This window comes from Delphinus delphis, chromosome 20, assembly GCF_949987515.2.
Source record: "Delphinus delphis chromosome 20, mDelDel1.2, whole genome shotgun sequence".
NCBI lineage: Eukaryota > Metazoa > Chordata > Mammalia > Artiodactyla > Delphinidae > Delphinus > Delphinus delphis.
Genome location: NC_082702.1, coordinates 17,580,390 through 17,602,304, shown reverse-complemented (window position 1 = coordinate 17,602,304; position 21,915 = coordinate 17,580,390). Strand labels below are relative to the sequence as shown.

The 21,915-nt window shown below is 41.2% G+C and overlaps 1 protein-coding gene across 3 annotated transcripts; it reads left to right on the top strand.

The window, feature by feature from the left end:
• The first annotated feature begins 11,240 nt into the window (after window positions 1-11,240).
• CEBPG (CCAAT enhancer binding protein gamma) lies at window positions 11,241-20,961 on the top strand. Of its 3 annotated transcripts, none has more exons than XM_060000222.1 (2): window positions 11,241-11,425; window positions 17,431-20,961. In XM_060000222.1, exon 2 carries the CDS (start codon window positions 17,520-17,522, stop codon window positions 17,967-17,969), a length of 450 nt encoding a protein of 149 aa, XP_059856205.1. In that variant the 5' UTR covers window positions 11,241-11,425; window positions 17,431-17,519; the 3' UTR covers window positions 17,970-20,961. The 3 variants fall into 3 exon arrangements, with proteins under 3 accessions (XP_059856205.1, XP_059856204.1, XP_059856203.2); XM_060000221.1 differs by lacking the exon at window positions 11,241-11,425 and adding an exon at window positions 11,444-12,212; XM_060000220.2 differs by lacking the exon at window positions 11,241-11,425 and adding an exon at window positions 17,198-17,218.
• Window positions 20,962-21,915: the final 954 nt, after the last annotated feature.

The following is a 21,915-nucleotide window of genomic DNA, read 5'->3' as shown; positions in this document are numbered from 1 at the left end:
AACACTCCTTAGCAACATACACAAAAATAAACTGAAAATGGATTAAAGACTTAAATGTAAGGCCAGACACTATAAAACTCTTAGAGGAAAACATAGGCAGAACACTCTATGATATAATTCACAGCAAAATCCTTTTTGACCCACCTCCTAGAGAAATGGAAATAAAAATAAACAAATGGGATCTAATGAAACTTAAAAACTTTTGCACAGCAAAGGAAACCATAAACAAGACAAAAAGACAACCCTCAATGGGAGAAAATATTTGCAAATGAAGCAACTGACAAACGATTAATCTCCAAATTTTACAAGCAGCTCATGCAGCTCAATATCAAAAAAACAAACAACCCAATCCAAAACCAGGCAGAAGACCTAAATAGACATTTCTCCAAAGAAGATATACAGATTGCTAACAAACACATGAAAGGATGCTCAACATCATTAATCATTAGAGAAATGCAAATTAAAACTACAATGAGGTATCACCTCACACCAGTCAGAATGGCCATCATCAAAAAATCTACAAACAATAAATGCTGGAGAGGGTGTGGAGAAAAGGGAACCCTCTCCCACTGTTGGTGGGAATGTAAATTGATACAGCCACTATGGAGAAGAGTATGGAGGTTCCTTAAAAAACTAAAAATAGAATTACTGTATGACACAGCAATCCCACTACTGGGCATATACCCTGAGAGAACCATAATTCAAAAAAAGTCATGTACCACAATGTTCATTGCAGCTCTATTTACAATAGCCAGGACATGGAAGCACCCTAAGTGTCCATCGACAGATGAATGGATAAAGAAGCTGTGGTATATATACATATATATATATATATATATATATATACACACACACACACACAATGGAATTCTACTCAGCCATTAAAAAAAGGAAGTTTTAAAAAAAAAAAAAGAAAAAAAAGGAAGTTTTGCCATTTGCAGCAACATGGATGAACTTGGAGGGCATTATCCTAAGTGAAATAAGTCAGACAGAGAAAGACAAATACTGCATGATATCACTTATGTGGAATCTAAAAAATATAAAAAACTAGTGAATATAACAAAACAGAAGCAGACTCACAGATATAGAGAACAAACTAGTGGTTACCAGGGGGGAGGGGGGAGGGGCAATGTAGGGGTGGGAGAATAGGAGGTACAAACTTTTGGATGTAAGATAGGCTCAAGGATGTACTGTACAACACAGAGGATATAGCCAATATTTTGTAGTAACTGTAAGTGGAAAGTAACCTTTAAAAATTGTATAAAAAATTTTTTTAATTAAAATAAAGTTTCATGCATGTAGCATGTTAGAGTATTTCCTTCCGTTTTGAGGCTGTCTAGTATTCCATTGTATGTATATACCACTTTTTGTTTGTCCATTCATCCACTTATGGACGTTTGTGTTGCCTCCATACATCAGTGATTTTTTATGATTTTCTACAGTATTTATAATTCTGTTTTTTCACAAGTTTCTGAACCTACAACATTCAAATTCTAGATAATATATGCAAGTATATGCTTTATAGAAATAAAAAGAGCTTTATTAAATATAAGCTTTTGTTACTACTATAAAGTTATTCACACTTTTTCTAATAAAAAAACTCATCATTAAAATGTATACATTTTAATATGTATTTCACTGTATAAATCCTCATTAAAAATAAGAAACACTTATGTAAGATTTGGTATCGTCCAATTTATACAGAAGAATGGATCCAATAAGACTGATCTTTGTAAGTCAATTTTTAAACTTAGAAGTATAAAAATCTTGAGAGTCATGAATACATTAATGAATGAACATTCATTTAGAATATATATATATTATATATATATATTCCAAAGCTGTGTGTATATCTTTTTGAAAGAAAGAACACAAGTCATTATTCTTGGTTTTGTTCAAATACCAGACAGCCCGGAGGAGTACATTTTTAATCAACATCTGAGATCAGGTGGGATGGATAGAGTTCTCTGCCCTAATGGTCCAATTACAGTGCAATCCATGCAAATAGGCATTTAGTTCCTCAAGGGATAAGAAGAGAAAAGAAAGAAAGGTGACAAAAAAAAATCCAATAATAGTCCCAGATATAATCCTGTTACTTTAAGGCAATTACCTATGTTAGGCATATCTTTTCTTCCAAACATCACCTTCATTCCTTCTTGTTGATTTTGAGAAATGGGTCACCACTCGTTGGGGCTCATCTGAATGGACATTTAGATGAAATCTCTCTTTCTCTGCTATTGTAAACATTATGTAATATACTTCCTTGTATTTTTGCATGCATGTATGATGATCTTCTTAGAATAAATGACTAAATTGGAATGGCCATGTCAAAGGGTACACCACACACTTCTAGGGTTTTTACTGCAAATTGCCAAGTGGCCTTCCAGAAAGGTTTTACCAAACTACTTTCCCACTGACCATATGTGAAGTGCCAATTTCCTTACCTTCTCGCTAACATCATTTATTAACATTCTTTTTGGTGATTTATAATCAAAGACAAAATTTGCTATCTTATTGATTTAATTGCATTTGTTTGATGATAATAAGGTAATTTATTTTTCAAGTCTCAGTCCATTTGTGTTTTTTGTGAAATGCTTGTCCATGTCCCTTGCCCTTTTTTATATTGTGGTGTTCATCTTTTGATTATTGATTTTTTTAAATTTAATTTAATTTATTTTTTATACAGCAGGTTCTTATTAGTTATCTATTTTATACATATTAGTGTATATATGTCCATCCCAATCTCCTAATTCATCCCACCACCACCACCCTGCCTCCCCGTTCTCCCCCTTGGTGTCCATACATTAGTTCTCTACATCTGTGTCTCTGTTTCTGCCTTGCAAACCAGCTCATCTGTACCATTTTTCTAGATTCCACATATATGCGTTAATATACGATATTTGTTTTTTTCTTTCTGACTTACTTCACTCTGAATGACATTCTCTCAGTCTGTCGACATCTCTACAAATGACCCAATTTCGTTCCTCTTTATGGCTGAGTAATATTCCTGTATATTGATTATTGATTTTTAAGAGTTACTTGTATGATAAGGAAATTTATTATATGTTCCAAATATTTCTCCAGTTTCTCCTTTTTTACTAATTTTATTTATGGTGTATTTTTATATCCAAAAGTTTCAAGTATTTACGTGCTCAACTCTATGAATTGTTTTCTTTGTCTTTTTTGATTTGGAAGTCAATTTTATGTAAACTCCGTGTGGCAGGTTTCTATCCTGTAAGGGAGCAACTTGCTAACCTCTGTGATAGCCTTAGGGCAGGGCTTGAGTGCTAATCAGGGAAATTTTTCTTACTGTCCTGTGTACTTGGGGAGCCTTAACTCCTGCTGGCCTTTGGCTCCTCTCTGGCCATGATAACCGTTGGTATCTGCCTAGAACACAGGCAGAGGGAGGGGTGCCTGTCTCTTTACACAATGGCTGCTTCCACTCCCAACACCCCAGCAAAAACGCTGGTCTGACCATAGAACACTGGTCAAAATTAGGAAATTAACATTGACACAATACGTACTATTACCAAATCTATAGGCTCAATCAGATTTTCTCCAGTTATCCCACTAATGTCCTTTTGCTGGTCCAGAATCCAATGCAGCATCCTGTGTTGCCTTTGGTTGTCATGTCTCCTTAGTCTCCTCCAACCTGGGACAATTTCTCAGCTTTTCTTTGTCTTCCACGACCTTGACATTTTTGAAGAGTACTGGTCAGTTGTTTCATAGAAAGTCCTTCAATTTGTATCTGAAATTTTCGTATGATTGGATTGAGGTTATTTATACATTTTCACAGGAATGCCTTTCTCAATGCCTCATAACAGGGGTTCATGAGGTCAATGTGTCTTAGTCCTGCTGATGTTAACTTTGATTACTTGGTGGTAATCTTCCAGGTTTCTGGTAGTATCTTCCAGGTTTATGGAAGTTATTTTTCCCATTGTAATTAGTAAGTATCTTGTGAGAAGATACTTTGAGAATACAGAGATATTTTGTTTCTCATTATACTTTCACCCATTGGTTTTAACATTAATTGATGATTCGTGCCTGCAACAATTATACTGCTGTGCTTATCTAATGGTGACTTGCTGTTTCAGCCATTCTTTCTACATTTTTTTTTTTTTTTCCGCTTTATTTCTTTGCGGTACGCGGGTCTCTCACTGCCGCGGCCCCTCCCCCTGCGGAGCACAGGCTCCGGACGCGCAGGCCCAGCGGCCACGGCTCACGGGTCCAGCCGCTCCGCGGCACGCGGGATCCTCCCGGACCGGGGCACGAACCCGCGTCCCCTGCATCGGCAGGCGGACCCTCAACCACTGCGCCACCAGGGAAGCCCATTCTTTCTACATTTATTAATTGGCCTTTGTGGTAAGGAAGAGCTGTTTCTTCTCTGCCATTTATTTGTTTAATTATTTATATCAGTATAAAGTAATAGATATTTATTTTATTCTGTGAATTATAATCTATTGTTATTATTTATTTTGTTAATCAAATTGTACCAGATTTGGTCATTGGGAACTTCTTCAAATTAACACATATGTTCTTTTGATATACTCCTACCATTTTTTTTTTTTTTTAGCATTTCTTTACTTCCTGGAACCACAAGGTATGCCAGATTCTTCTTGTCTTTTCCCTGCCCAACTCTGGAATCAACCACTTCTCCAATGAGCCCTAGTTCTTCTCATTAAAGAAAGATATTTAGAAACCATGATTTGGTCTCTAGGTAGGATCATTGCTACTGGGGTGTCATTGCTTTTAGAGAACAAAATCCAGAGAACACATAGAGAGAACATATATATCCTCACACACACACACCTACACACACATCTGTATTTATTTATATATCTATCAATCTATGAATAGACTACAAATCATGAATTCATTCTGATAGCCTCTGATTCCAACACCACAGGGTTCATTCTAGTCTTGCTCTTTTTTTATTTGTAACTCCTTTCTCCAAAGTGAGAAACCTGTTCTCATTATCCAAATGTATTTACTTAATTGATCAGTCCTAACATATACATAAAATAGTTTCGGAATTTCTAACCAATACCCCTTTGAAAAACTTAGTAACTAGTGCATATCATCGGTGTACAGTTCTTTTTGTATTTTGCCTATCCAATCAAAATACTGTGTTCTGAAGCTACTCAGGTTAGGTCCTTTCTTTCTTTCTTTCTTAATATTAATTTATTTATTTGGCTGCGCCGGTCTTTGTTGCCGCACACGGGATCTTCGTTGCTGCGTGTGGGATCTTTAGTTGTGGCATGTGGGATCTCAGTTGAAGTATGCACGTGGGATCTAGTTCCCTGACCAGGGATCAAACCCGGGCCCCCTGCATTGGGAGCATGGAGTCTTAACCACTAGACAACCAAGGAAGTCCCTTCGCCACAGTGTGGTTGTGCTGTTCATTTGTAGTACAGTTAGGTTATTGGTTACTGTTTGTACAACATTTCATTTTGGGTTCCTCCCACATCCTGGTTAGTGTTAACTATTTGTTTCTGGGGTTTGTGAAACCTCACCACAGTTCTCAGAGTCAGAGATATACAAAAAGGTATATTCACAGAGGTATCACTCGCTCCCTCATCCCTCCTACCCGCTTCCTACTCTCCATTCTTTCTATCTCAGTCCCATCCACCCCTCATAGGTAACCAATATCATTAGTTTCTGATTTATTTGTCCAGTGTTTCCTTTGCGTGACTGATCCCCTGCCAGTCTTGATGGTAAATGGACAAGAGCAGCGGCCAAAGTCTTAAAAGGTCATGGAAATGAAGGTGAAGGTTACCCCAACAGGTAAGTTTCTTAGACTAGGAGACGTGCTGGCCAAGGCTGAAGGGACTCTAGAAGGGGGACTGATAAATTTGATACAATATCCAATAAAGTCCCTACTTTATTTGTATTTCCTTAGTTTTTACCCAATGTCCTTTTTCTGTTCTAGGATCCCACCCAGGATACCACATTACATTTGGTTGTCACGTCCCCTTAGGATTCTCCAGACTTCCTCTGACTTTCCTTGTTTTCGATGACCTTGCCAGTTTTGAGGTGTGCTGGTCAGATAACACTTTGTAGAATGCCCTTCTATTGGAATTTGTGTGGAGGTTTTCTCATAGTTAGACTACCGTGAGTTCTTGGGAGGTCAAGTGCCCTTTTCATCTCATTATAGCAACATGGCTTATGTCTAATTGATGGTGACCTTGCTCACCTGGCTGAGGTAGTGTTTGTCAGGTTTCTCCACTATGAAGTTTCTCTTTATTTTTCCCTTTCATGCTCTGCTCTTCAGAAGGAAGTCACTATGTGCAGCCCGTACATAAGGAGTGAAGAATGATTCTCCCCCATCTGAGGGCAGAGCATCTACATAAATTATTTGGAATTCTTCTGCACGGGAGACTCATCTCTTCTCCAACATTTATTTATTTACCTCAACATGGACTCTTGGGTATTTCTTTTATACTCTGGGTTATAATTCAATACTACATTAGTTGTTTTCCACTCAAATTGGTATTAGGACTCTTTGGGCATTAGGGGCTCTTCCATTTGCTTCCTGTTCCCCTTTGACACGCTATTTTGGACTGAATGTTTGTCTTACCCTTCCCCTGCCACATTCATATGTTGACCCCCTAATCCCAAATATGTTGGTATTTAGAGATGGGCATTTGGGCAGTAATTAGGGTTAGATGAGCTCATGAGGACCCTCTTATAATGGGATTAGTGCCTTTATAAGAAGAGACACTGGAGAGCATGTCTCTCTCTCTCCCAGCACTCACACAAAGATCACGTGAGCACACAGTGAGATGGTGGCCGCCTACATACCAAGAGAAGAGGCCTTGGAATAAAATCTACCTTGTTGGCACTTTGATCTTGGACTTGCCAGCCTCCAGAACCGTGAGAAAGAAATCTCTGTTTAAGCCACCCAGTCTATGATGCTTTGTTATGGCAGCCTGAGCTAAGACACATACCCTCATTGTCTTACTTTTTGAGTGTTCGTTACTTTCTGGCATTGCAAGATGCTCCAGGTTCATCTTGTGTATTTCCTGCGTCAACCCTAGAATCAGCCATTTCTCCAAGGAGCCCAGGTGCTATTACTGGAGAACGTTATTAGAAACCAAGAACAGAGTCCTAGGTAGCAAATTCTTTTTGGATGGACAGATTATTTTGTACCTGCTATGTGCCAGGCACTATGTCAGCTTCTTTTCATGTCAGTTTACTTGATCCTCATAACAATTCTATGAGGAATTTACTGTTAACCCTCTCTACAGATGGGGAACAGAGGTTTAGCTAGGTAAATGCTAGCCAGCATCACCTTGTTTTGTCTCCAAAACCCATCACACCACTATGATGGAGACTGGTATCACATATGTCACAAATAGACAAACCAAAAAACCCTCTGTTTATCTTCAATTTTGTGCTTCATAGGCACTGGAATAACTTGCATTACAATCAATATGTAACAGGTAGTTATTGCTTATTCAGTGGGGTGACGATATAAGAATAAGACCCTCCTAGGCCCACAACATGATACAGATTACCTCTCCTGATATGTACAGATGTCACGCCACTCTTATGAGCACAGATGCATGCAGCTCTCATGTGTGCAGTCTGTACCTAACTTCATGTGCTCACAAGGTACACACCACAGTACACACCGATCCTTGTGTGCACAGATGACATGTACTACCCTTAAATGTACAGGTGACATGTCTTAACTCACAAAATAATGAAATCCGACACGTGGAAAAGTGCCTTATAATGGACATTCACCCTATTTGCCACCCGTTCAAGTTTAAACTATGTCAGATTTTTCTCTTTCACGCACAGGACCTGCTTATGAAATTTGGGGATGTCCTAAGACAACTGTTTAGCATCTTAGCTGTTATGATTCTAAATAGTGCTTCCAAAGGTAAAATTGGAGGTTTAAATTTTGCCCTCAAGGATGGAGAATCATATGATACAGGAAAGGACAGATCAGATAACCAGAGTGATTAAGGCTCTGTCAGAGTGACCACGGTGTGAGCTGGTGTTTGAAGTGGATATTGATGGATTTGTCTGCTCAGCACTCCCTTTTCCTCTGGAAAGTGCCTCTGCCATTCCATCCACAGCTGCCATGTTAGTACATCGTGACCTGGTCCTGGCCATGTGATCATTCCAGGGAAGAGCACTTGATCCAGCTGGACCAACCCCAGAGTCCTTGCCTAGGACTTTTGTAACAGGAACTTAAAAGGTGAGTGGGCCTTTCTCTAGTGACCAAAGCTGTGAACACGGAGGCTGTTAGTGGCCGTGTGAAGAAAGAATAATGCCCTAAAATCTTTGACCAAATCCTTCTTTATGCTAAGCCTACTCGGGGATGGTTTTCAGTTACTTCCTATCAAAACAGCCCTAACCAATGCAGAATGATGGCCAATCACTGTCCTGTGATTGCTAACATACCAGAAAACATATCTACTGAGACTCAAACCTGTGACAGATATTATCTCAATTCTCAAAATGCTATATAGCTATAGTCCAGATCTGTCAAAGGTGGTAAATTTGGTATATTAATTTTTCAGAAATGTTCCAAATACACATTTATGATACTTAAGTATTATCCTAAGTACTTAAGACACATTTAAGATAAATACTTAAGTATGCATAGTAAACGTCTATTGATCTGGCTTTCAAACAGTAAGAGATTTCAAATTACTAAACTTTTTCTCCACTCTGCGGAAAGAAGTGAAATGATAAGATGTGGTAACTAAGGGGATTATTCTAAAAATGACTTTTGAGATACCCTAACGAGTCAACATCACCTTCAATACTGTGAAGATTTCAGTGCCTGAATCATCAAAGCAATATTAAGCACAGCATGACTTTGTTTTGAAGTGTATTTTAGTCTATTACAATTCTATGGATATAATTTGTTTATAATTCATGTATGAGCATCATGGTAATAACAGCTAATACTTTTGAGCTCCTACCATGTATCAGTAGGGCAGTGTTCTAGAGCCCTTTTATCAACTCCTTAATCCTCACAACAGTTCTATTGGATAGACACTGTTCTCCCCATCTGCAGAAGACAGAGAGGTTAAGTAATTTGCCTGAGGTCACACACCAGTAAGAGGTGAAGCTGTGAACAGAACAGCCTGACCCTAGAGTCCATACCTGTTAGGTAACTAAGTAGTTAACTGTAGTAGCTCTCGGGTAACTAGCCTATTCAATTAGCAGGAGATCCTACTTCTCAAGTCCTTTGGAGGGGATTTTAATGTACTACTTCTTTACAAATTCTTTGGATTTGCAGACTACGTATCAGGTATCAGTGAGGCAGAGATCCATGCAGGAAATTTTTCTTTGATTATGGTGACTTGCGTCCCTGTGACTTGCAAGACACAACATGGTGGATCTCCTCAAACTAGAGACAGCTCCACCAGGCTCTCTTCATTTCCTTATGGTGAGAGCAAGTCTTTCAGAGGATTCCCATCTCTCTTAGGGTAAGAATCAGGACTCTTCTCAGGCCACAAGTCCCTGTCCATCTCATCAGTCTCCTCCGGGGCACTGTGCTTGCCAAAGAAAGGTGTTTCTCCCATCTCAAGACCTTTAGATAAGACAGTCCCTCTAACTTGAAGGCACATGCACTTCATCTGTGCCACCTAGGCAAATCCTGCTCATCTTACAGTGTTTCCATAACCCACAGGCCAGGTTTGATTCCCTTCTTATAATCTCTCGCAGCATCTTGTACTTCCTTCTTGTAATAGCTGTGAAAATGGTAATTAGAAAATTGTGCGGTTACTGAATGTCTGTCTCCCTGCCTCTAAGTGTAAGCTCCATGTGGACAGGGACTGCTTGTCTTGTTTGTTGCTGATTCCCCACAGCTTAGCATATAGTTGGCACCAAATAAATATTTGTAAACTGAGAAGACAGAATTACCAGCTACCAGCTGAAGAGGAAATAAATACTCTAGTCTCCTTGGCATTGACTAATCCGCTGAGTGGGGAAGAAGGCCTGCCCAGACAAACACAGAGCAGCTTGGCAGAGTGGTTAGCAAACCAGGGGATAAATGAACATCTCTATATGGTTGTGTTTTTTTTTTTCTATACAATTTTTAAAGTGATTAGGACATGGTGAGTGTAAAATTATAATTTTGTGAGCAACAAAATCGAATCCAGTTTTAATAGTGCTAAAATCTTGATCAAAGAAATTTCAACTCAGAACACTAAGGGCCAAAGTGAAAGAAACGTACTGGTTTTGATGATATTGTGTCATTCTACCAAGTCTGCTTCTGTGGTATTCAGTGTTCACGTTTAGTTGCAGCCCTCTTAATTTTTATATCTTTATTTTTTTCGCAAATGTTTTATCACCTCTTTACTGATTCCTCGAAACCGTCTTATGCGGAGAGGTGATGCCATGGCCTGGGTGATGAAGAAACCTTTCCTTTTTCAAAGACTCCAGTTTTTAGACGATAAGAATTGCTAAAAAGGAAGCAATCAAACCTGTCTGCCTCCACCCAGCGCGCTGCTTCCCAGTTGTAATACGCTTTCAGATCCTCCTGTGAATCGTCTTAGATAAATAAGGCTGGTTTGCCATCCATTTTTTTTTGAGTTCACGTCTCTCAATCTGTTCACCTGGAGGATAGCACAAGGGAATTGATCGTGTAAATTCATTTCTCCGTAACCACAGTCAGCACCAGTGACATCAACACTAATCCTACGCTGGGAAAATTTTGCACCCTTCGTCTTTCAACAAGTTTGCAGCTGCCTTCAAGAGCCGTGAGGTCCAGGACTTCTCTCCAGGCTCCCTCCGAGGGGCGCGGGCCGTCGGCAGTGAAGCGACCGTCGGGCGCCCCGCGTCCCGGGAGGCGAGTCTGGTGGGCCGTTCCGGGAAAATGTCCCCGGCAGCGACTCTGAGGCGGGGCTCCCCGAGGTCTTGGTGAAACCAAAACAGAAATCGATGGTTCAAAACATCACCTCAGCAAATTGTGTTTTCCAAAGACAGGTGTTGCCTTCATGAGGCTACGGTTCTCCAATGCCTCCAACTTTCACAGAACCTTTCTCGCAGCGGGTCGCCTACCGCTGGGGTGCCGCCCCGCGCAATAGGCCGGGGAACCCCAGTCCGTCGCTCCCGCCTCGCCCGCCCCACCGCTCAGTGGGCTACGCCTCCGCCACGTGCCCGCCTCCCGCGGCCAGACCGCCTGCGATTGGCTGGCGGCGCTGTCCGTCGCGGAGGGAGGGCGCGTCCCCCGCAAGCCGGCGCTCCCATTGGTTATGGCGGCGGCGGTCGCGGCCGGGCGCGCGGCCGCGGCGAGGAGGGGAACCCGGTGGCGCTGGCGGCGGCAGCGGAACGGGCGGAGGCTGCCGGTTTCGTAACCGTCGCTCTGACTCGCGGGCCGCGAGGCCTGGGTCGGGCCGCGCCGTGCGGGGCCGCTGGGAGTGGAGGCCTCTTGGGGGCGGGCGGGTTGGAGGCGCAGGTAAGGAGGCTGCGGGCGGGCTGACGGAGGAGGAGGAGGCCGCGGCGCCGCCGGCCGCTCGCGTGGGCGCGGCCCCGGCCCGAGGAGACCCGGCCCGGCCCTGGGCGGCCGGCTTGCCGGGAAGGCCCCGCGCGGCCCGCGGCGCGGGCGGCGGCCCCGCGCGGCGTGTGATGCAACCTGCCGGCAACACCCGGCGGGGCCGCTGATCTCATCCTTGGCTCCGGCCCAGCGCCGCGGCGCCACCCGCAGACCCCCGCGCTCCCCCAGCGCCCTTGCTGCCGGCCCGGGACGGGATGCGAGCCGGGCTGTGCCCCCTCCAGAACCCGGCCCTCTGTTTGTGCAACGTGCAGTGTGACCAGCCAGGCTCGTATTGGCCTCTGGGGATAAAGGGTGTTCCCAGAATAGCAGAAGGTGGACGGTATCTTTAGTGCCACCTGGGATATTTCCTGCGCCTGCAAAACTGCTCGGTGTCGGGTAATCGAGAATCCTTTTTAGAAGTTAGTCGAGTAGTCAGGGAAGGCGGTAGAGTTTTAAATATGTGACTTTACACAAATAATATTGTGCTTCCTTATGGAGCTGTACTTTGAATATCCTTCAGGTGACTGTTGAACACAGATTGGATGAACGTGCAGCAACCACGAGTTGACTAGAACAGAAAAGGGCAAAAAAAAGAAGTGCTTCGTTAGTATGCTTGGAGGGAACACAGTAAGGAAAATTGCCAGCAGAGGTGTCTAGATGGAGAGGATGGAAATGCATGTTTGAGGGGAAGGAGAATCTGTTCTTCCAAGTAAGCTCGTGTGTTTTTATTCTTCAGAAGGTTTAATTGCTGGGCTTTCCTCTGGTCTGAAGTTTGTGCTGTCATCTGGCATCTTAAAATGTGTCCGTTTCAGAATGGTTTTAACCTTGGTGGGTTACACAAAAATTGGTAGTTCTCTCTCCCAGTGTACACTCACTCAGTTGAATTCTTATTGGAAGAGATTGTCCTTTAATTCAGATAGGATGTGGGACGCTCAAAGAAACTTTTGAAATAAAATAGTATAAAGGTTTGCTTTACTAAGAAATTCTGCATCTAAAAGCCCTTGACAGTTAAAAGTTAAAATCTGGTCAGCTGTTACTACTTGAGTAGTATTTGGGATAAGCTATTAAAACTGAAGCACTGTTTTGGAAAAACTTAGTGTAAACAAGGCTAAATAATTACAGGATGCTAGTGAGCTGAAGAATTTTTCAGTTCGAGTCCTGCTTCTGGTGGGCACACTTGGTGGATTCAGTCATTTTAATACCTCCCTGAAAAGCATAGGTGGAAGCAAAACTTAGTATTTTTTCCCCCAGAATATCCTCTAAATTCTCAAGGTCACATCATGACTGTCAGCAAGGTTGTCTGATCTTGGACAGGTGGTTTCATCCCTTGGGATTTAAACAGCACCTGGTGAGTCCTAGGTAAAGATCAATAGGACCTCATGGGGCTGAGTTTGGTCTTATGGCCTAAGATTGCCTCACGTGATCACAGAAATGGTAAACGCAGGTAGCCGCAATTCCAGGTTTATTGTGTATTCTTAGGAGGGGGTGCTTCCATGGGCTCTTATACTGGTAGGTACATTGGTCTCCTGTCTTTTTGGCTTTCCAGACCTATCAGTTAAAAAAGAAAAAAAAAAGAAAAGAAAAAAGAATTGAGCATGACTCCTTAATAGATGTATATTTATAAACAATGTGTGTGTATTAGTTTGTGTGTGTTGTTAATGGCACTAAAAGTAGAGTAAAAAGATGACATTAAAAAAAGACAAAAGAGCATACATTTTTTTCTCATACTCCAGTGGACCACTTATGTACTCCCTGAAGGGATGTACCCTCCTTCATGGACCCCTGCTTTGGGTCATGAAACCAGCAGTGGCAAATAAATAGAAATCCTGCTCATTTGGGTGTTTGTTAACTTTGCTTACCTTCACTTCACTTGTAGTACAGAGTTGTCAGACCCTGGCAACATATGTCTAAGAACTTGAGGTTATGGGAAGTATAACTGGGCAAAATGGAAAATAAAGGTTCTCTACTGATATGAAGCAAAGACCAGACAAGAATGATGTTCACTGTATAGGCTGGGGGCTAGAAGTAGCAAATGTTTTAATTTTCCTGTATACCATTAAGAAAGACGAGGAACTTTAGGTGGTGAGACCATAATATCTTAGTAACAGTCTTGATTTAATTATGGTTGTTATAAGAGATTTTAATGCTAGAGAATCTCATTTTTATGTAAGACATTTGTAAAAATAAGTGTTTTGTCTTAGGCTTTTGAGGCTGTATTCAACAAACATTTCTTGAGCACCACCGCTAGATGCTGGGCATATGGTGATAAAGACAGAGTTCTGTCTCTAGTTTAGTCTACAGGGAGGCACACTATCGAGCTGGCATTGACCAAGAAACTGGGGGAACAAATTGGGCAGAAGCACAAAGAAAAGATAACGTGCAGACAGAGGAGGCTGTGCCCCTGAGAGATGATGTCAGCCTGAGGTAATTCTGTGGCATTGGGATGGAGACGGATAGTAGAGGTGAGGTGTTTTGGGGGGGTGGGGGTGGGTAGAATTGTCAGATACCAGTGATTTGAACAAATTTGGAATAAGGGACAAACATCTGAATATTTTGGAGTGTAGACCTTCGTTGAGGAAATTGGAGTTAAAAATTTATTTGGGGCGGCAGGGGAGGAATATCTGGTTGTACACATGTGAAGAAAATGACAAGAGGGTTAGGAAAATCCTTGAGAGGTTTATTTTCCCAAGTGAAACTTGAGAAAATTTTGATATTGTTTTACTCATTTTAACGTTTTGAGTTGTCACTGTGTCATTGATTTGAATGAACATTACTTGAATTAAGGAATTTGAATTTAAAAAATGTTACCCACTCAGTCCACCTTTCTTAAGGTCCATGGTTGATTTGTAGCAGTGGCTGTCAAACTTCAGTGTCATCAGAATCACTTGGAGGTCCTGTTAAAACAAGATTGCCCAGCCCTATTCCTAGAGCTCCTGATTCCTAGGTCTGGGGCAGCCCGAGAATTTGCATTTCTAACAAGGTGATGCTGCTGCTGTTGCTGCCGGTTCAGGGACCACACTTTGAGAACCACTGCTTTTCAGTTTTTATCCTGCTTCCTGCTTGAATGATTCACAGCAAGGAAACGAGGTGCCACTCTGCTTCCTGTAGACTGAACTTTGGAATAGTATTTGTCCACATAGGAGCCAGACTTTCATTTAGGGTTGAATATCCAGGTTTGAAATAAACTTATTTTCTTTTTGTGCATTGTAGGTGCTCAGTAAATGTTAGTGGAAGAAACAAAAGCACAGATAACTGTGTAAACTAAAATATGTAACTTATAGAGGCAGCTGTTTTGCTCAGTGTAAAAAACAAAATTGATAATATGTTTGGCGTTAAGTCTTAGACCACTTAGCTCTGACCCCCTTTCCTTAGTGGATAGCTCTTCACTTTAAGAGCTACTTTATTGGCTTGTCTTCGGTTGGAGAACTTAAAAAACGAAAAACAATTGGAGTTCTTTTTATTATCTCCAAGTTTCCTTTTCTTACATTTTTACCAGTTTGATGATTACTCTTTGTTTTACAAGCCGAAGGACTCATTTTCAAAACCTTGCCTACTGTGTTCAGCCTACTACCTTGAGTCAGACGGAGGTAAAAGAGCCCTTCCCTGTTCCGGTATCTTTTTTTTTTTTTTCTTTTTATTTGCGGTACGCGGGCCTCTCACTGCTGTGGCCTCTCCCGTTGCAGAGCACAGGCTCCGGACGTGCAGGCGCAGCGGCCATGGCTCACGGGCCCAGCCGCTCCGCGGCATGTGGGATCTTCCCGGACCGGGGCATGAACCCGTGTCCCCTGCATCGGCAGGTGGACTCTCAACCACTGCGCCACCAGGGAAGCCCTCCGGTATCTGAGAACAAAAATGAGCATGAACATCACTAAATTTGGAGGCTATAATAAGAGTTTTTGGTGACTGAAGTTCGTGGTATATTGTCAAAGTCAGAAGGCATTTTACCATTTTACGTCCCTCATTTGCAGATGGGGAAATCGAGGCTCACAGAGGGAAGGGATATGTCCAAAGTGAAACAGGGCAAGTCAGAGCCAAGGCAAGAACTGACTTGGTTCCTGGTTTGTACTTCTTTGGATCATTGTTACCTCTGAGTTTATTAGAGAGTAGCTTTAAAGACTAAAAACCTAATTGACATATAAAACATAAAAAAGAAGATAAATAAGATGAACATAATCATGATTGTTGAGATATTCCCAGGAGACATGGTAAACAAGTTCATAAAAATTGAGTAAACACTTTTCACTTCATACCAAATAGATAAGCAATGGTATAGACGACCTTTAACACTATTAGTGGTAAGTGTAGCTCAAATTATACTGAACTGCCACTTTTTAACTGGAAGAAAAAATAGGCAACATGATAAATTATCAAGGGAAATGTGAAATATCCATTACTGAAGGTAGACTTGGAGTAGGTATCCATCATGGTTTTGGAAGGAAGCTTTTGGTGTTTCCTTAGCACTGAAGTGAGAACAGATGACCGGCTAGCTCAGGGCTGCCTGTGTGGCTTGAAAAAACAATGGAAAGTAATGACATATGGCCTTTTTAAAAGCAAAGATTTTTAAAAAGCAGACCAGTAAATGGTGTTTATACAGAAATGCCTAGCTAAAGGTTTGGGTGAAGCTACTGGTGTTTACTCATTGAGCTTTGCTTAAGAACTGTAAGGTGTACTCATTTGAGGCAGTTCATAATTCTGGCTGCAGGTTTTTTTTCCACTGATGCAGTTTTAGCAGTTTTGTGAGAAGAGAACGGGATAGTTTTATGGTTCCTAACACTGCTTTCTCAGTTTCCAAGAGTGCTGTGACTTCTTGGTGGGCACGCTTCACTCAGCTTAGTTTGCCTTGAAGTGGCCTCACGATGATAGGATAGGTCTGCTTTTGACACATCTTGAGGCAGTTGTAGCGAACTGGTTGAATTCATAGTAATCCAAATATGACTAGTTCTGAAACTGTGACTTCATTTCTACGGGCAGCACTGCCGCAATATTTCAGAATTGGCGTTTCCTCTGTGCTCCTTGAGCAGTGTCAAGTGGGTGCAGGCGCTGCAGCTGCTCTGGCTCTTGGTCCAGCCTGAGTCCCAGTGCTTGCACCTCCTTGGATGCATCATCAGGGCTTTTGTTTCTTTCCTTGTGGTTTTAGGCTGACTGTGTTTAGATGTGTTTACTAATTATGTCGAGAATTTAAAAAACACTGTGAGAAGCATGATGGGATGGGGAAGCAAATTGGGTATCTCAGAGCTCCTAAATCTGTGATCCAAGAAACTAACTTAAAAAAATCTCTGTAAGCTACTCTCATTTGAAGTCATTGAAAAAAATAAAAACAAGCAAAAAACACCTTTTCAAAATATCCTGTAAAGATTCTTACGCTCTGGGAGAGAAGTCAAGTCCTTGATGACTCAGTCTCTGCATATTAGAGTAAGGACCATGCGGAGATCGTAGTGCAGTGCTTCCTGATGAGCACTGGAGACTGGGCTGGGCGCTCTGCTCCAGCCTTCTACTTTGACTTGAGCCAACAGTTGAAACTTTTTCCCTCTTTTATTGCAGGGTCTCTCCTATCATAATTGAACTCATTGTGTTTAAACCAAACATAGCACATTTCTCTCTTGCAGATTGCCAAGTGCTGTTGGTTCATATGTGCTACCTAATTAGTGGTATTCTTTTGTTTTTCCTCCCATTTTTGATGACAAGCACAGATGGGCAGTACCCTCAGGGGTTCAGGTGGGTTGAATTTGGCCGTATGGTGCGTCTGTATTAACTTACCTCTCTAAATTACGTGACTTAGACTTCTGAAACATTGGAGCAGTTGGCAGTTGTCATAGACTTTTCTCAGCATAATCAATTAATATTGGCCTGCTAGTAGGTACATGCAAGTTTAATGTTATTTTATCTTGTCACTTCAAATATTTTAATGCAGTTTATTTTTTAACTAGGTACATGTGAAGATTTCTTGGCAGATCAAACCATTGATCACCTTGTCTTCATTTCTACTTGTTCTGTGTTGACAAAGGAGCGTGCCCAAATGAGCAAGGTATCACAGCAGAACACTACCCCGGGCGTGAATGGAATAAGTGTCATCCATACTCAGGCTCATGCCAGCGGCTTACAGCAGGTTCCTCAGCTGGTGCCCGCCGGCCCTGGGGGCGGAGGCAAAGCTGTGCCTCCGAGCAAGCAGAGCAAAAAGAGTTTGCCCGTGGATCGCAGCAGTGACGAGTATCGCCAGCGCAGAGAGAGGAACAACATGGCGGTGAAAAAGAGCCGGTTGAAAAGCAAGCAGAAAGCGCAGGATACGCTGCAGAGAGTGAATCAGCTCAAGGAAGAGAATGAACGGTTGGAAGCAAAAATTAAATTGCTGACTAAGGAATTAAGTGTACTGAAAGATTTATTTCTTGAGCATGCACACAACCTCGCAGATAATGTGCAACCCAGTAGCACTGAAAATACGACAGATTCTGATAATGCAGGACAGTAGACCTCACCCCTTTCAAACGTCACAACTTGTGGCTTGAACGTTAAAGGTGTGACTACCTACACTACTCGTATCAGCGGCTGAATCTCCATTATTCAAAGATCCATTGAAGGTTGTTTTCTAGAATCAGCACTGAAGAGTTGATTAGCTAAAAATGTTAGCCATATAATTTGAATATCTGGTTTTAAATGATAAGGATTTTTGTGGGGATAAAAAACAGTTTTAAAGGTATATGGTAAAAAAAAAAAAACGCCCTGGAGCTTGATGTTCTTAATAAATCCTGACTTCCCAAGAAATGTTTCTTTTCTAGGTTGACAAAAGGAATGGGGAACTGGCAAGTCATGCAGAAGGGTCTTGGTTTTCATAGATACGGTTAATTGGATGAAAGAAAGTTGAATGCCATCTCTCTTTATCTATGTGTGACTTTTTTCCTAAATTATGTATTAAAAATGCTTAGAGCTATAGAAACCAATCACTTTATAATTTGGAGTGATTTTATGTATAGCATAAACCTTGTTTTAGCATAATTAGTACCATTTTCCCCGGCAAGTACAAGTTTTTGAATAGTGATGTCAGGTTAAGTAAAGAAACTCCATTGCATTTTAAAGGCAGTATGCAGCCAACTGGCTTAAAAACATAAATAGCATTTAGGAAGCAAATAGTTTTTTAAAAGTAAAAGCAAAGCATTTGGGATACCTTTGGGTTATTGCATTGGCATTATTTTGTTAAAATTAAAAAAACAACTCAGTGGTTTAGAGAAACTTATGTACCAAAATTTTAGTTTCTGCAGATGCTAGTAAAGTAAGCATTTTTTTTTTTAACATACCATTTGGACAGCCAAGTTAGTAAACAAAACGTCTTAACAGTTTATGGCCACACAAGTTACCCATTAGGATTTTGAATATTAATTTCAGCAGGTAGTTTCTCCTGTGTTCAGATACACTGCAGTGGGGCTGTGGTTTTTAAAAGCAAAAATTTCTTGTGAACCATCACTTGGTATTTGATCTTAAACAACTGATTATTAGAAAAATACATCATCAACTCCATGCCATTTCCCAAAATAATAGTCTAAGAAAACTTGAAAGTGTAAGGTTTAACCTTTAATTTATTTCACTTAAACACATCGTTTTATATTGTTTTTGCGACATTTTCTAGCTAGTGGGCTGTTCTTCCAGACTTTTGTACCACTTTTTATTCATTTGTATGCATTTATGTCCCATAAATTATTTTAGCAAGAAAATACTGATAAAACTCAGGATATTGACATTTTTGTTAAGACTAAAAAGTGGCAGTCACTGAAGATGGAAATCTCTAGGGTCTGGCTTATATAAGCGTTGGTAGTTTTGATTGTCCTTGTTGACTTTTTTTTGTTTTTTTTAAAGAACAATTCTAGCTCAAATTTGTGTTTTTCTCTTTTTTTGGTTTTTGCTTTTGGGTGACCTAGGCTGGTGACAAGAGACTGAGTCACATCAGATTAAAAAGTTACCAGGTATCTTATTTGAACATGGTCATTTTGGGCCACATTGTTGTTTCCTACTAGGACCTGGGACAGTGTAACCAGGATGTAACTCAAGTTGCACCCTTGGGTTGGTGGAAGAGTGCTGTCTGTGCCCTTCTGGGCGGAAGAAGACATCACAGTGCCCTGCAACTCAGCAAAGCCATTATTAAAGGCCAAGAGTCCCTTCTGCATGTGACAAGAGCCCTGTATTGTTCCACGAGAGTGACTGTCCCAGGACGGTTAACTCCCTATAGATCCAGGAGACAGGATAGGGCTTCCTGTTAGGGTCCAACATTGGTTTACTGTGGTTGGAGTACGGATCTACTTGTAGGTTGATAGATGTTTGAAACAACTAACTAGGAGATACCCACAGAATCCTACTGAATCTTTAATAGCACCTCATTGGAGATGCAGTTAGGTCACTTGAATCTTTAAGCACCTATAAGAGGTGCTACAGACATTTTAAATCTCTTATTTACTAAACAATATCTTTCAGAAATGGTTGTCCCCATGGAATTTATTGTTACCAATTATGTGAATTGACTTAACTCTCTTGGAAAAGAAGCTTTAGGGAAATCATCAGGTATGTACTCAATTATTTCAAATAAGAAAATAAGATTGTACCTTTTGGAAAAATTCAGGCTTTCCTTTTACCTATGCAAATCAAAACTAGCACCAGCAGTCATGCATAGAACAGAAATGTTAACCGTTGTCTTGACTATCTCACTGAAGTGTTTGGGAATGAAAGTTTTTAGTTTGATAGATTTAACAGTATAAAATGGAGGGAAACCAAGTATGGGGAATGGGTAAGTTTGGGAATTGTATATGACTTCTGTAACTTTTGTCCTGTAGGTTACATATGAACCATTAGGATATGATCTGCCTTTGCTGGCAGGTCTAGTGATTTAGGAATTAGGCTTTAGTATAAATTTCTAGCTGCATGTGAGTCTTCCGGGATGGGTGTTTTCTGACAGGTCTTGGCTGCAGGTGGTGCGATCCAACAGTTCTTCCTGCTGTCTGGCCCCTTTTAGTTACTGGGATGTGAGCTCAGTTACTTTGGACATTCTTACCAAGAAGTAGTAAGATTTTAATAAAATATGACCACATTTTTGAAATTCAGGTCACGAGTGTGAAATTCTCAAATTTACATAAGTAGAAGTATGTACAATTTAATGTTTGGTGTTACAACAAAGGAAATCGTAGCAGCTTTTGATGTTTCTTGATCCCCCTTAGAGGGCTTGAAGCTTTGTACCTGAACAACCCAGTTGAAACACTCAAGAGTGTTTTTGATGCCTTAGAAATAGGAAAAAATTTTTTGTTTGACAAAAGCTAGGAAGGAAGAAAGTCCGTCCTATAGCTGTTAGATCTGCCTCTCAGGAAGAAGTACCTAACTTGTTCTTTTTGTTCCTGGCTTTCCTCAGTTTGTGAGATTACTCTATTTTTTTAAATATAATTTTATTTCTTTCAGTGAATTTGAAATAAAAATAACTTTGGAATAATGACTGTATTTCATTGTGGGTTTCTTTATGTTAGATACCAAGAATGTAGTGCAAATGTTGACCAGCTCTGAGGAGCAGGCAGATGCCCTGCTGCCTTTCTGTTCCCAGCCCAGGGCCGGGGGTGAGGTGGGCATGGGGGCAGGCAGAGGCACTGTTGTCCCAAGTCTAGACTTCCCTTAATGATAGGAACCTAGTTTGCTCTGAATTTAGAATGCCTTTCAGTAATATTCTTTGTCCCCTAGTCTAGTGTAGAAATGTATCCCAGAATAGAGGAAGCAATAACTCGCATCCTGCTTAGACAGCTGACGTCTCAGAGTGTGGTCTCCACCTACAGAGTGGTAGGAAATAAGTTCTGAGGCTTTGAGGTTGACGGAATGTCAAAGTAAAGCCTTTCCCCTAACGGTACAGTTTATAGTATGTGCGTCGTGCGTCGTCTTCGTTTACACAATGCCATAGGGTGTCTGTCGAAATGAATTCATACATAAGAGTCCGAGAAGCTGGTTTGAGTGTTTCAAGGGAAAATGCCATAGATACTTGTCTTCTGTGATCCTTCAGTGACTTTCGTGTCTTGGGAAATAGATTTCTATCTATTGCATCTTGGTGAAAATTGTAGTACGGTAATTATTTCTGTGGGTAATACGTCCCATTTCATTTTTATGAATTAGTTGTAATTTAGAACCCAGGGAACTTTATATCGACGTGATTGTGAGGGTGCTGGCTCTTTTTCGGTAAAAGCACTTTAGACCTACTGCTCTTTGGCTGCCTGTGAGTATCTGAAGAGTTCATATGCGTTTTACACGTACTCAAAGGAGAGCAGCAACCCTGAATATCCTTTGACTGCAACATCCCACTCCTCCCAGAGCTGTAGACCTGAAGGTTGTGCAGGGGTGTCCAGAGAACCGGGCGCGAGGCTGGCACACGTCACACTTTTCTGCAGCCCAGTTACCCGAGT

Bases quoted from the DNA above. Each gene is read 5' to 3' on its own strand.
- CEBPG (XM_060000222.1), top strand. From the start codon at position 17,520: ATGAGCAAGGTATCACAGCAGAACACTACCCCGGGCGTGAATGGAATA.